Source organism: Selaginella moellendorffii, unplaced genomic scaffold (assembly GCF_000143415.4).
Source record: "Selaginella moellendorffii unplaced genomic scaffold, v1.0 SELMOscaffold_41, whole genome shotgun sequence".
NCBI lineage: Eukaryota > Viridiplantae > Streptophyta > Lycopodiopsida > Selaginellales > Selaginellaceae > Selaginella > Selaginella moellendorffii.
In genome coordinates, this window is record NW_003314302.1 from 339,188 (window position 1) to 351,629 (window position 12,442).

A 12,442-nucleotide genomic window follows, 5' to 3' on the forward strand; every position below is an offset into this window, starting at 1 on the left:
CATATTAGGGCATAAAAGGAAGGAGAGATGTCTGGAGCAGACGATGGGAGCGTCCCGCTCGATGTCGCGCAGGCCGAGGGTCAGGTATGGCTGCTCAAGCTCCCAGCGATCGTTGCCACCGCGTGGAACGCGCAAGATTCCAGCGGCAAGAGCGTTGCCGCTGGCGCGGGGCCAGCGGATCCGACGCTCGCCAAAGTCACTTGCACATTCGATCCTCTCAATCCAGACCCGGAGGCCGCACTAGAGGTGAGCGCTGCGCTCCTGTAGGCTCGGCGTAGAGAATTTGCTCTCCCTGCTGAAATTTTTTCTCTTCTTTGCTGTTTGAAGTTCACAATGGAACTTTCGGGGCCAGATGACATCAAAGCTTATAGCCTCAATCTCCAGAAAGATGTCGTGCCAACGCACATCTTTTCCGACACACAGGGTGCGCGGATTTTCTCTCTTAGTTTTGTTTGATCGTTCCTTCGTGTGCATTAGAATGCATTGCGTTTTATTATCTGCAGAGAAGGAGTTGATTGACGCCGTGTTTTTCTTCTTTCTGCCATGGCAGGGAGGCTTGCCGTGGAGGGTAAAGTCGAGCGAAAGTTTGATATCAAACCAAACAGCAAAGCTCGCGAGGAGTACAGGCAGCTCTGCCGAGAGAGGGATCGAAAGTTTAACATGAAAACGAGAACGATACAGGTAAGTGAAGCTCGCAGTGGAGACTGATACAATACAGTGTTTCTTTGATCCATCCAGGTCTTGAAAGACGATCGTGGAAACCTGATGAGACCAGCTCTTCCACCGACGATTATGTTGCAGTCATCCAAGGTAATCCACCCACAAACTATGAGAAGTTATCCAAAAATCAATCTCTTTACTTTTTATTTTGAAGGATGCTGCCAAGAGAAAAGCGCCTGTCAATGCCAAGAACAATGACGGCAAGAGAACGAGGAGAGAGAGGGGCGAATTGGAAGACCATGTCTTCAAGCTCTTCGAGCAACAGGCCAACTGGGCTTTGAAGCAGCTCGTCCAGAGAACCGACCAGCCTGTGGTACGTAAAAGCAAACTCTTCTCTTCGTTACTGTGATATCGTTTTCACGAGCTCTTCTTTCTCAGGCCTTCCTGAAGGAGATTCTCAACGATCTCTGCACTTACAACAAGAGGGGAACCAACCAAGGGACTTACGAGCTCAAACCCGAGTATAGGAAGAATCCAGTAGAGGAAAAGCCTGCCGACGCAGCAGCACCTTGAATCGATCGATCGATCGATCGTAACAAGTACGATGACTGTAATTTCTCTCTGCGACTTATTTTGATTAGCAAAAATCCAAAGCTCAAGGCAAAAAGAAAATAAAAGCGAACCCAAGTTTTTCCCACAGGTACTTATTTCCTGTGCCTTGGAGCTCCCACGGGAAGTTCCTGGCCTTTTCTTCTATTGTTTTGTTGCTCGCTGCTTGGCGCAGCTCCTTTAGTCATCATGGCTACAAACTCGTCGTAGTTAATCTTTCCATCCTGTTAAGCAGGCCAGGCATCAGATTTAGATCTCTGTAAGAGTAAATGCTTACGTTGTCTGTGTCCACTTCTTTAAGAATTTCCTTCATTGTTTCATGGTCGCCCATACCGTATTTAACTAGAGCTTCTTCCAGCTCCTCCATCGTGATGTAGCTGTCACGAAGAAGCCGGTCATCCATGAAAAGCTTAAGGAAAGAAAGCGCGTACCCGCTATTGTCGTTGTCAAAGAATTGAAACGCGGAATATAAGTGATCTTCCTTTTGCATCTTGTTCATCTGCATTGTGGCTGTGATGAATTCGAGATAGTCAATCGTCCCGTTTCCATCGACATCGGCCTTGAAACAGGAAAGACAAATGTAAGAATGGTCTGAAGAGAAACGAGAGTGTTATAGCTTACAGCGTTCATGATCTGGCGGATTTCCGCATCCCTGAGGTTGGATCCCAGCCTTTCAAGACCAACTTTGAGCTCATCGAATGTAATGGTGCCACTGCCGTCTGTGTCCATGCTGCTAAACATTTCCTTGAGTCCTGTGATCTCTTCTTCCGAGAGGCTTGCTGCAATGACCTGGTTTGAGTTGTGTGAGTATCGAAAGTGAGCAATAAAAATATGCCAAGTTACCTTGAGCGCCAGTTTCTTTAGCTTGTTCATTGCGGTGAACTGCTTCATCCTCGACAATACCGCATTATCAAGTGGTGCATCTGGAGCATCACCATCTTCTCTCACCCAAGGATGGCCTGGAAATATCCAAAGTCAGTTAAGAAACATCCAAGGGTCGATATAATCAAACTTACTGAGAACTTCTGCCGCAGTGACCCTTTTCTTCACATCTTGCGTCAACATTTTCTTCACCAAATCCTTGGCCGATGACGAAATCGACGGCCATGGATCACTTACAAAGTCCACTTGGCCGCGAAGGACAGCATCGAAAATTCCCTGCTCACTTTCTGCCATTGGATAGGCAAATTCAGCCGAGTCTCAGACATTAATTACTGCATCGAACACTCACCTGCCCAGAACGGTGGTACTCCGGACAAAAGAATGTACAAGATCACTCCAGCGCTCCACACGTCGGCCTCGGGTCCGTAGTTGCGGCGAAGAACTTCCGGAGCTACGTAGTAAGCGCTTCCAACCAGATCCGTGAACTTGTCACCTAGAAAACCAAAACTTCAAGCCAAAGACTCCAAAAGCAACACGAAAACAAACAGCAAAACAAGCAAAACCGAAGCGAATGACAGTGCCAGAAAGAAAAACAAACAAAACAAGACAAAGACGCATCGCCAGCAATCGAAAGAGAAAAATGCAGCACTTACCATGCTTGAAGAACACCGAGAGTCCAAAATCCGTAGCCTTGAGAGGAGCACTCTCGCTCTTGTCCGCCAGGAGAAAGTTCTCGGGCTTGAGATCCCGGTGCATCACCCCGAGCGAGTGGCATATATACACCACCCTCACGATCGTCCGGCACAGCGCAGCGGCAGCTCTCTCGCTGTAGTGTCCCCTGGCGATGATCCGGTCGAAAAGCTCTCCACCCTCGCAAAGCTCCATCACCAAGTGGACCGAGTGCTTGTCCTCGTACGACCCTCGAAGCTCCACGATGTTCTCGTTGCCTCTAAGGTGGTGCATGATCTGGACCTCCCTCTTCACGTCCTCCACATCGGCCTTGGAGATAAGCTTCCTCTTGGCGATGGTCTTGCAAGCGTAAGTCTTCCCGGAGGCCCTGTCCGTGCAGAGGTGTGTGACCCCAAACTGGCCACGCCCGAGCTCCCGGCCCAGGACGTACATGGCTCTCACGTCCTCGAGCGGCTTTCCCAGCACATTGGCGGTGATGGAGTGGATCGTCGGCGCGTGACGGCTGCTCGGCTTGGGCTGTGGCAGCGGAGAGGTCGTCGGCTGCTCGCGATTGTTCTTGTTGGAGGGCGGCGATGGCTGCGCCGGGGCGGCCGTGACAGTGGCGGCATTGTTGGCCTTGGGAGGGAAATCGTAGGCGTTGTTCTTGTCATCGCGCCTGTGATGGTGGATATTTTCCCTGGATCCGTGTCCCAGGCAATTCCCCATTCTCCCCTGACCTGATAACGATCGATCGATTGCTCGAGCGCGCGGCGCTAGAGCTGGATTGGATCGATTCGCTCACCTGGCGCGCTCGAGAGAAGGATTACGCGGTGTTGAGCGTGGATCTTGTCCGGCGGCAGCTCGATCTCCTCCTCCTCTCGGACTTATCGTGAATGACCATTTCTATTCCTTCGCGACGAGCGTATTCTCGCCCCAATCGTGGAGAACGCGTTTTTCCTAGCACGCTATGACATGCGTGACGTGGTAAAACCTAGTAGATGACGTGGCCCTAAAAACCCTAAAACATTTTTAAAGGAATAATCCGTGATTATGACCAAATCATGTTTAACGCTAACGAACGACCTTTTCTTCTTCCACGCTTTTGGCTGCCTCTTCTTCCTCCTTTCGCGAGGAGCTGGGAAGAACACAGTGTGAGAGAGGAGATCGCGAGCGAGAGAATCGAGAGAGAGAGAGAGAGAGCTTAACTGGTACTTGTAGATTCTCGAGAGATGATAGAGCTGGACGGTCTCATTGGCGGCGTGGCAGCCAAAGAGCAAGTAGTTCTTGGGCTTGATCGCCATGGAGAATCGCATGAACAATGCCGAGTAGATGCACATCGCTGCAAGAAATTCCCTCTCGAGATCGATCGAAAGCAAAGATAATCCATCGAAATCCACTCACCGCAGGTCATGTTTCCAGACATGAGCTCCGGCGGCTTGCTTAGATCGGCCAGGCCCTGCGATTGCGCAATCTCTGAGAAGCAATTCCCCAAAAACCTCGAGAATCTAGGAGAAGAAATCCACTCACAGCCGCGACGAAGCCCCAATTCGCGATGGGACCCCAGAAATGCGTCGTCTTGGGGCCGACCTCGCTGTTCCAGATCTTCTTGAGCTGCGCGGAGAATCTCCCGGTGGTCTTCGCGGCCGCCATGATTGATCTATGGCTAGAAAGGAGAGAATAGCGCTATCTAGGCTATAAACCCTAATGTGGTGCCATTCATGCCCGCGGTGGAGCTCGCGGGATTGAGCGCTTCGCTGTGGAGGATTCCAAGCAGGACAGCAGAGATTCTCAAGCTTTCCGACAAGGTAGGCGATCCAGGCTTGCTCAAGGCGACGATTCTCAATCTTTGCAAGAACAGCGGCGACGATCCCAGCAGCAAGCCAGATCTCGAGACCTACGCATCGCTCCTCCGGCAATGCGCGAGCGCCAGGGCTCTGGATCTCGGGCAGCTCCTCCACGAGGAGATTGCGAGGAGGAGGTTCGATGGCTACACATTCCTGGGAAATACCCTGATCACCATGTATGGCAGCTGCGGCGACGTCGATCGGGCCAAGAAGGCGTTCGATCGCATCGACAGCCGCAATGTCTTCTCCGGGAACGTGATGATCGCGGCATACGCCCAAAACGGGCATTTGCTTGAGGCCGCATCGGTGTTCCAGCGAGTGCCAGAGACGAATGTGGTGTCTTGGAACTCTATGATCGCGGCCTACGCTCAGCACGGCGACCTCTATGAATCCAGGAAGCTCTTCGACACGATTCCAGAGAAGAACACCGTCTCCTGGAACTCGATGATCGCCGGGTATGCACAGAACGCCTTCTCCAAAGAGGCACTCAAGCTCTTCAAGGCCATGGATCTCCAGGGGTTCCAGCCGAACAAGGTGACCTTTGTGAGCGCTCTAGACGCGGCTGGGAATCTGGGAGCTCTGCCAGAGGGCTCGGCGATCCACGAAGAGGTGCTGGAACACGACTGCGAGACCGACACGGCCGTGGCGACGGCGCTCATCAACTTCTTTGGCAAGTGCCGTATGGTGGCAAAGTCCCGAGAGATTTTTAACAGTAGCGCCATCCAGAGGAACACCGTGACTTGGACGACGATGATCTCGGTCTACGCTCACAATGGCTTTCTCGACGAGGCACAGAAGCTCTTTGACGTCGCTCCACGGCCGAGCACCGTGACTTGGAACGTCTTGATGGCAGCCTACTGCCAAAGCGGCGATCCACACCAGGTCCAGGCCATCTTCGACAGGATGAGAGACCGGGACGATGTCTCGTGGAGCACTCTTGTGGGAGCTTACGCGCAGAGCAACCAGCACAGGACTTCCATGGAGCTCTTCAAGAAGATGGACGTGGAGGGCTACAAGCCGACGAGATTTACTTTCATGAGCGTTGTCGACGCGTGCGGTAAGCTCTCTGCGCTGCGAGAAGGCCGAGTTCTCCACTCGAGCATCATGAATAGCGCTCTAAAGTGGGACGTTGTCTTGCAGAACGGGATCGTCAACATGTTTGGGCGATGCGGCAGCGTTGAGGAGTCGAGCTCGGCTTTCCAGGAGATGCTCCAGAGGGACGCGGTCTCGTGGTCGATCATGATCTCGGCGTTCGCTCACAATGGTCACGGAGCCGAGGCGCTGGAGACGTTCCTGGCGATGAACCTCGACGGCCAAACTCCCGACGAGCTAACTTTCGTAAGCATTCTCTCAGTGTGTGCTCACGCTGGACTTCTTCGCGATGCCAGGGGCCATCTGGTAGACATGGTTGGAGACTACGCCCTGGTTCCAGGACTGGATCACTACGTCTGCCTGGTGGATCTTCTCTGCCGCTCCGGTCGACTGGGTGCCGCTGAAGAACTCGTCGAGACGATGCCTTACGAGCCTCACGGATCTGCCTGGCTGACGCTGCTGGCCGCTTGCAAGATGCAAGGTGATCTCAAGCGAGGAGCTCGGGTAGGAAAGTCTTTCCTTGCCACTGATCCGGATACTTCAGCTCCTTACGCACTGCTCTCCAGCATCTACGCAGAGGCCAAGCGGGTGAACGAGATGAGAATCGTGAGGAAGGCAATGGAGGAGCGTGGGATCAAGAAGCAAGCCGGGTGCAGCTATATCGAAGTCCACGATCGAGTTCACGAATTCAAAGCTGGTGAAGTCTCGCATCCCAGACACCGGGACATCCTCTACGAGCTGATGCAAATCCAGAGGAAGATGGTGGAAGCTGGCTGCGTTCGTGACACGAGGCTTGTGAGCTACGATCTGGAGGAGGAGGAGAAGGAGAATTTGCTCACGTACCACAGCGAGAAGCTGGCGATTGGGCTGGGGCTCGTCACCACTCGGCCGGGGACGGAGCTGCGAGTGGTGAAGAACTTGAGAGTGTGCTCGGACTGCCACACCGCCATCAAGTTTATCTCGAGGATTTGCGGCAGAAGGATTGTGGTGAGGGATTGCAACCGGTTCCATCACTTTGAGGATGGTGTTTGCTCCTGCAACGATTACTGGTAAGAGTATAATTACTTTGTATTAATTTATTTAAATGATGTCTCTATAATTATTAAAAATTAATACTCCTATTAAGCAAAAAGAAGAGAATATTCTAAAAAACTGCATTTCACCTATGTGCAAGATGAGACTGAACCTGGCCAAGAATAAGCATTAATTAATTTTACAGTTTTGACATATTGGGCAAATGACCTCAACATCTATGCTTGGGTGCATGGCTTGGGAGTTATTACAAACTTGGGAACTCCGAAGCCGTGAATGACACGAACTACCTCGCAGTTCGAAAGCTAACCGAGAGTTTGATCTCGCTCATGCGCCCATCGCCCGCATCGTCAACGTGAGGTCCCGAACAAGCCGATTGGATGTTGTCGAGCTTGAATCCTCCAAAGATCTTTCTAACTCCTGCACTGCAAAAACCAGCAGCCGATCGATGAGAACACTAATAGGTGGCGAAGTCTGGAGCGCGCTGCCGAACAGCACCATCCCGGACTCGAGGCAGCAAAGTCAGCAAGTTGCGGACGCATCCAGGATCATCGCCGCCAAGCTCTCGCCCATAAGATCTCAAACATCTTCGAGCTCTCGATGGAAGCCATTGATGAAATCCTCACGGAGTACCTCAGGTCGCGGAGGAGCTCACCACTACTGCTTCTCTAAGATAGCTTTCAACGCCTACAGGCGAGTTCCACGGAAGGAACAATGGGCAACCGGCCGACGTCGGAGCGCAGACACGGCCATTCTGTTGGCGTTGCGGCCGGCGATAGAGTCGAGCTCGGGGCGATTCTTCTCCAAGAGAACGACACTGCGTTTGACCTTCTACATACACTTCCACTTCATGGAGTGTATCAGAAAGGTGGCGGCGGATCAAGCACCTGAGACAAAAAAAAAGAAAGGAGAGTTCTCTAAGAACCGAAAGAGAAATATTTGCTTACATGCTTGGAAGACTTTCTCTGCCTGTAAGTAAACGTTAGACATCTCTCGACAAAAGCACACAAACACAAAAATGAAAAGAAAGTGAAAAAGGACTCACTAAGACAATGACAAAACACGAGCTAACAGACGCACACACACGAACATATCAAGCAAAACATATCAAGAAAAAGAAGAAACGGGAAACTCAAGCCCACCCCCAAGCTCCTAGAATCTCCAGACCTCTCTCGACAAAAGCCTCGACGATGCGATGATCCTCCTGTCTCCCAAGCTTGCTATGCCACATCACGCTCCTTGCCGCGTCCTTGTCCCGTGCAAACTCCGCCAGAGAAATCAAGTATGCCAGATTTGCGTCGCTGGCCGTCTTGAACCTTTCCATGGCCTCCATCACCACCTCCGCCGCCGGGACGCCAGGCACCACCATCGCCTCCCCACTCTGCAGCCTCTGGTAATAGGAGTAGAGCGACCAGTGAATCGCTCGCAAGCACTGTCGCTCCTCCTCGTCCTTGAGCCTGCTCGCGAGAACTGTCTCCAGCGTCTTCACCATCTCGATCTGGTTGGCCTCCCCCTTGAGCCAGAACTCGAAGTTTGCCTCGGCGAAGTCCCTGTAGTAGCCGTTCACCTCCGCGAGATCCTTGTCCAGCAGCGTCGCCAGGTAGCACTTCTTGCAGTCGCACGCGAAACCCAGCCTCTTGCGCCTGTAAGGATGGCCAGCAGAGAACGAGCTCTTCTCCAGCTTCGATATCTCGGGCCGCGACGTACCAGGTCACCTTTCCAAGATCCGTTTTGCAGACGTTTGGAACGCAGGAATGGTTGATGAAGCTCCGCAGGATCCAGGTAGACGAAGCCGCGCGAGGAGCTCGGATGGTAGGATGCCTTGGTGACGATCTCAAAGGTTCGCTTCACTTCAATGCCTTCTAGTGCTTCTCTGCCGCTGCTGTCAATCGGCCAATCCTCGGGAGTTTTCCAGGTCAGCCGGAAGGTTTCCATGCCGGGGACTTCTCGCTCGTCGCCCGCCACCTCGCAAACGAGGCTGAGAAGCTGCTTGTATACCCGTGAAGATTTCATGGCCATCTCAAGCAGCCGAGCAGCAGCGTCTCGGTCGCAAGCCGACTTGTTTTCACCCTGCTCGAAGATGATCGCGTTGCTCACGAGCACGACCTCGCCTCGGTTGATCTTTCTCGTCGCAAACAGCCCGCGGCCACGCCTCGTGCTCTTGTCTTCACACATCTTCACCTCCACCGGGCCAGCGTAATCGGCAAGCTCTGGCGCTTTGATCTCGCTGTTGGAATCGCTCCAAGGGCGAAAAGAGTTGGAAATCTCCTGAGCAACGCTGCTGCTGTCCCGGCTTTGCCTGGCAAGTTTCTGGGACTTCTCGAATAGCTGGTCGATGAATTGATCTGCCCGAAATCTCCCAAGAGCTGGCACGACCAGTCGTAGAGATGGAGCTTGAGCAAAGCCAACGCCTCGCGATACACACTCTTGAGAAGGCTGGGATCCATTTCAAGAGCGGCACTGGCAGCGTTGACGCAAACAGAGCTAGAACCCGATTCTGGCGATCGTCCTGGCCGGCGCCACTAGCCATAGGCTTGAGCAGCAGCCTCAAAGCTCTCGTCTTTGAAGAGCTTGTTCCCTTCCATCCTGATCCTCGCGGGGCTCATACCTTGAAGTCCATGGAGGAAATCCTCGCCAAGGAAAGAGAGCACCTCGACGTTCGCGGGATTGTCAAGCGCGATGGACCAGTAGGACCTGGGATCCAGCCCTGAATCGCCGGAAACCCCGAGACCATCGCCGTGATCGCGCCCATATCGTCCGTGACGCTGCCGTCGATCATGAGCGCGTCCGCGGCCAGAAATCCATGAAGAACACGCCCCGTCGCACGCGATTCCGGCTCTAGATCTCCAATCCGGACAGGAGCTAGGGTGGAGATCGCCGCAGAGGGAATGCCGTGATCTCCTTGTGCCCGCTGGAGGAGCATCGAAGCAAGCATTGTCAGCGGATCCGAGCGCAACACGTCCTAGGGAAGGAATGGCGTGAAAGAATCGGTGTCGCCGCGGCCCAGAGGAATCGCCCTAGGCACGTGGACGAGGAAGAGCATCACCGCGGTGTGGAGCACCATTGCGGTCGCGCGCCAAATGTAAGGAAAGCGCCTTTATGGTTTTTCCTTTAAAATAATGAATCCTTATGTTAAAAGAAATAAAGTGCCTTTAGGGCTTTTCCTTTAAAATGAATAAAGTGCCATTAGGGTTCTTCTTTTAAAAAGCAAGGTATGTGAACTTTGGTAATGAAACTTAATTAAAGTTAAAATAAATATGGTCGAATAAACAAAGTAAATTAGCAAATTCTAGTGCATTATATTTTTTTCCTTTTAAGCTAACTAGAAAAAGGGTAATTATTTAATAAGAAAGCTATTAGTGGTTATTTTATCCTCATTTATCCCCTAAAGTTTTAAACATCAACAATGATAGTATATCCAAACCTCATCCTATAATTATATACATTACAATTTATAACCTCATCATGCCCTAGACTCACTCTATCATGTTTATTTTAACTCTATTTCTTATCATTTTTTAATGTAGATAAACTCTTCTAGTTCATCATTGTTAATTAGCTCAGAAAGGAGTATATTAACCTTTTTAATTTCAATTTTTTATATTACATAAAAAATGTAATATATCATCCTATTCCAACTAAGGATGTTTAATTGACCTCAATACTAGTTTTGAAGTTGCTTATTTTAGGTGAGGCATGAATACAAGTTATAGTATAATCAATTAAGGTTCTCATATAAGGAATGGGTAATAAGATTTGGCAATAGGGATACTAAGATTATTTTTCCCTTTTTCCCTATTAGTCTCTTCCCTATAAGCTTAAAATTAAATATTAATAAATCCTATCATAATCATTATTATTATTATAAATTTAAAATAAATCTATAAATTATTTATACAATATGGATGTTTATAAATTTTTGAATCCCACCAAGGATAATTTGGTACCCTTTCATTGTATGTAACAATATCACAATCATCTTGTATAGTTAAATATGTAATTTGTAAACAATATGAATGCTTACAATATTTATTAATGGACCACACTACCTTTTTCTTTTCATTATATAAAACTAAATTTCCATCAATTTAAAGGTGTGAGGGCCAAGTGTACAGCTACAATGCCGTATACTAATATTACTGTAATGGGATTTTGGTAGCCGTCGGATTGGTTTCAATCTGGACCACTCGATCCTGTATATAAACTAGGATTTTTGGGTTAATTGATATGCACATTTCTGTATTCCCTTTCCATATTCTAAACACTCACATTAGTGGAGGTGAGGGGCACCTTTGATTGTCCCTGAGGAGTGCTTAGATTTGGGATTTTGGTTTAGATTTAACTTTTTGCATTGTCTAGATCTACCATTTTCTTCTAACTTTTTGTCATTTCTCTTCTTTTGCTCTTTCTTCGTCCGTCTTTATGGTAGATCAGCAATCTCCTCCTTTGACTCTGGAGCAGTAGTTGGTACAATTGCTTGATGCTATGCGCTTGCAATTGAACAACCAAACTCAGTTGATGGCAGCGTTCACAGCACGTGGTACAACTCCTCCTGCTCTTGGTGCTAATCCTCGCGTTCGGCCGGAGTTTTTTTGCGGGAATCTTGGGGATGATGTGTACCATTGGTTCGATCACTTCACAGTGATTGCCACATATCATTCTTGGGATGATGCTCGATGTTTGCGTGAGTTTCCCACGTGTCTCCAAGGGATGGCATTGCAATGGTACAATGGTCTGAGCACGGCCACTCGTGGGGATTGGAGTGTTCTTCTAGACATCTTCAAACGCGCCTTCGGATATGCTGACGGCTGTGATGATGCCTTCCAACAATTGCATCGTCTTCGCCAAGGGCCGTCTGAGTCGGTGATGCAATTTGGCGTTTGTTTCCGAAGTCTTTTGCTTCGTGCGGAGCCAAATATGTCGGAACGGATCAAGCTAGGAATGTTGTGGCCAACACTTTGTCAAGATCTTGTTGAACTTGTGCATGCACTTGCTCCCGCCACCCTTGACGACGCTCTTCGCTTGGCACAACGTTATGAGACGTCGCATCTTCCACTTCTCGCTGCCTGTCCTTCAGCTCCCCTTCCTATGGGTGATGGTCCTGTTCCAATGAAGGTTGATGCTGCTGCTGCTCACGTCCAAGGATAAGGTCGAGGACGAGATCATGGCTGTGATGTTCACTGTTGGGCGTGTGATGAAGTTGGTCATACTTATCGGAGTTGTCGGCGGTTTCCGGATTAGCGACCTCCATTTCCTAGGTGGCGACCTTGGTGTCAGCAACATCCTGTTGGCGCTGCTGCAGTGGATGGTTTGGACACCGAGATACATTTGAGAAACGAGGAGTCGTGCGAGTAACGGAGGGACCTTGCGCGAATAAGTCAGTGACCCCTCCATCTTTCTTTCGGGAGTATCATCAAGGGGTTCACTCGGCACCAGTTCATCCAATGTTTACTTTCCAAGCTTGTTTTTATAATAAGAGGTCTCCTATTATTTTCTCCGTTTTGGTTGATACAGGTTCGAGTTTATCTTCTATTGCTCAACCTGTTGCCACACGTTGCCGTTTACACTTGCGTCCTGCGGCAGAACTAGTTTTCAAACCAGTTTTTATGGCAACGGCCGTACACATGCATGGTGGACCTGGTTGTGCATGTGGG

At 50.1% G+C, this 12,442-nt stretch overlaps 4 protein-coding genes across 5 annotated transcripts; 2 read left to right on the forward strand and 2 right to left on the reverse strand.

The window, feature by feature from the left end:
- On the forward strand, positions 1–1,359 carry LOC9634787 (general transcription factor IIF subunit 2). Its single transcript, XM_002979398.2, has 6 exons — positions 1–246; positions 328–424; positions 551–681; positions 739–810; positions 875–1,033; positions 1,099–1,359. The coding sequence occupies exons 1-6, from the start codon at positions 28–30 to the stop codon at positions 1,231–1,233; spliced, it is 813 nt and encodes a 270-aa protein (XP_002979444.1). The 5' UTR covers positions 1–27; the 3' UTR covers positions 1,234–1,359.
- LOC9634454 (calcium-dependent protein kinase 1) lies at positions 1,266–3,769 on the reverse strand. 2 transcript variants are annotated; one of them, XM_002979506.2, is made up of 8 exons: positions 2,805–3,766; positions 2,501–2,644; positions 2,286–2,438; positions 2,113–2,228; positions 1,891–2,058; positions 1,701–1,828; positions 1,547–1,646; positions 1,266–1,493 (listed from the first exon to the last, which is right to left on the reverse strand). In XM_002979506.2, the coding sequence occupies exons 1-8, from the start codon at positions 3,544–3,546 to the stop codon at positions 1,365–1,367; spliced, it is 1,680 nt and encodes a 559-aa protein (XP_002979552.1). In that variant the 5' UTR covers positions 3,547–3,766; the 3' UTR covers positions 1,266–1,364. The 2 variants fall into 2 exon arrangements, with proteins under 2 accessions (XP_002979552.1, XP_024540200.1); XM_024684432.1 differs by having other exon boundaries at positions 1,547–1,828; positions 2,805–3,769.
- Positions 3,770–3,846: 77 nt separating this feature from the next.
- On the reverse strand, positions 3,847–4,539 carry LOC9634788 (mitochondrial pyruvate carrier 1). The gene is made up of 4 exons (XM_002979507.2): positions 4,348–4,539; positions 4,222–4,276; positions 4,027–4,159; positions 3,847–3,955 (listed from the first exon to the last, which is right to left on the reverse strand). The coding sequence occupies exons 1-4, from the start codon at positions 4,468–4,470 to the stop codon at positions 3,892–3,894; spliced, it is 375 nt and encodes a 124-aa protein (XP_002979553.2). The 5' UTR covers positions 4,471–4,539; the 3' UTR covers positions 3,847–3,891.
- A 48-nt stretch (positions 4,540–4,587) lies between these two features.
- Positions 4,588–6,869, forward strand: LOC9634789 (pentatricopeptide repeat-containing protein At4g02750). Its single transcript, XM_024684433.1, has 2 exons — positions 4,588–4,625; positions 4,679–6,869. Exon 2 carries the CDS (start codon positions 4,839–4,841, stop codon positions 6,807–6,809), a length of 1,971 nt encoding a protein of 656 aa, XP_024540201.1. The 5' UTR covers positions 4,588–4,625; positions 4,679–4,838; the 3' UTR covers positions 6,810–6,869.
- The last annotated feature ends 5,573 nt before the right edge of the window (positions 6,870–12,442 follow it).

Excerpts from the sequence above, each read along its gene's own strand:
- LOC9634787 (XM_002979398.2), top strand. The coding sequence starts at position 28 with ATGTCTGGAGCAGACGATGGGAGCGTCCCGCTCGATGTCGCGCAGGCC. Across the intron at positions 682-738 it reads TGAAAACGAGAACGATACAG|GTCTTGAAAGACGATCGTGG; the intron begins GTAAGTGAAGCT and ends TGATCCATCCAG. Across the intron at positions 811-874 it reads TTATGTTGCAGTCATCCAAG|GATGCTGCCAAGAGAAAAGC; the intron begins GTAATCCACCCA and ends TTTATTTTGAAG.
- LOC9634454 (XM_024684432.1), bottom strand. The coding sequence starts at position 3,546 with ATGGGGAATTGCCTGGGACACGGATCCAGGGAAAATATCCACCATCAC. Across the intron at positions 2,229-2,285 it reads CACTGCGGCAGAAGTTCTCA|GCCATCCTTGGGTGAGAGAA; the intron begins GTAAGTTTGATT and ends GGATATTTCCAG. Across the intron at positions 2,059-2,112 it reads TAAAGAAACTGGCGCTCAAG|GTCATTGCAGCAAGCCTCTC; the intron begins GTAACTTGGCAT and ends AACTCAAACCAG.
- LOC9634788 (XM_002979507.2), bottom strand. The coding sequence starts at position 4,470 with ATGGCGGCCGCGAAGACCACCGGGAGATTCTCCGCGCAGCTCAAGAAG. Across the intron at positions 4,160-4,221 it reads GTCTGGAAACATGACCTGCG|CGATGTGCATCTACTCGGCA; the intron begins GTGAGTGGATTT and ends AATTTCTTGCAG. Across the intron at positions 3,956-4,026 it reads TCGAGAATCTACAAGTACCA|CTCCTCGCGAAAGGAGGAAG; the intron begins GTTAAGCTCTCT and ends TGTTCTTCCCAG.
- LOC9634789 (XM_024684433.1), top strand. The coding sequence starts at position 4,839 with ATGTATGGCAGCTGCGGCGACGTCGATCGGGCCAAGAAGGCGTTCGAT.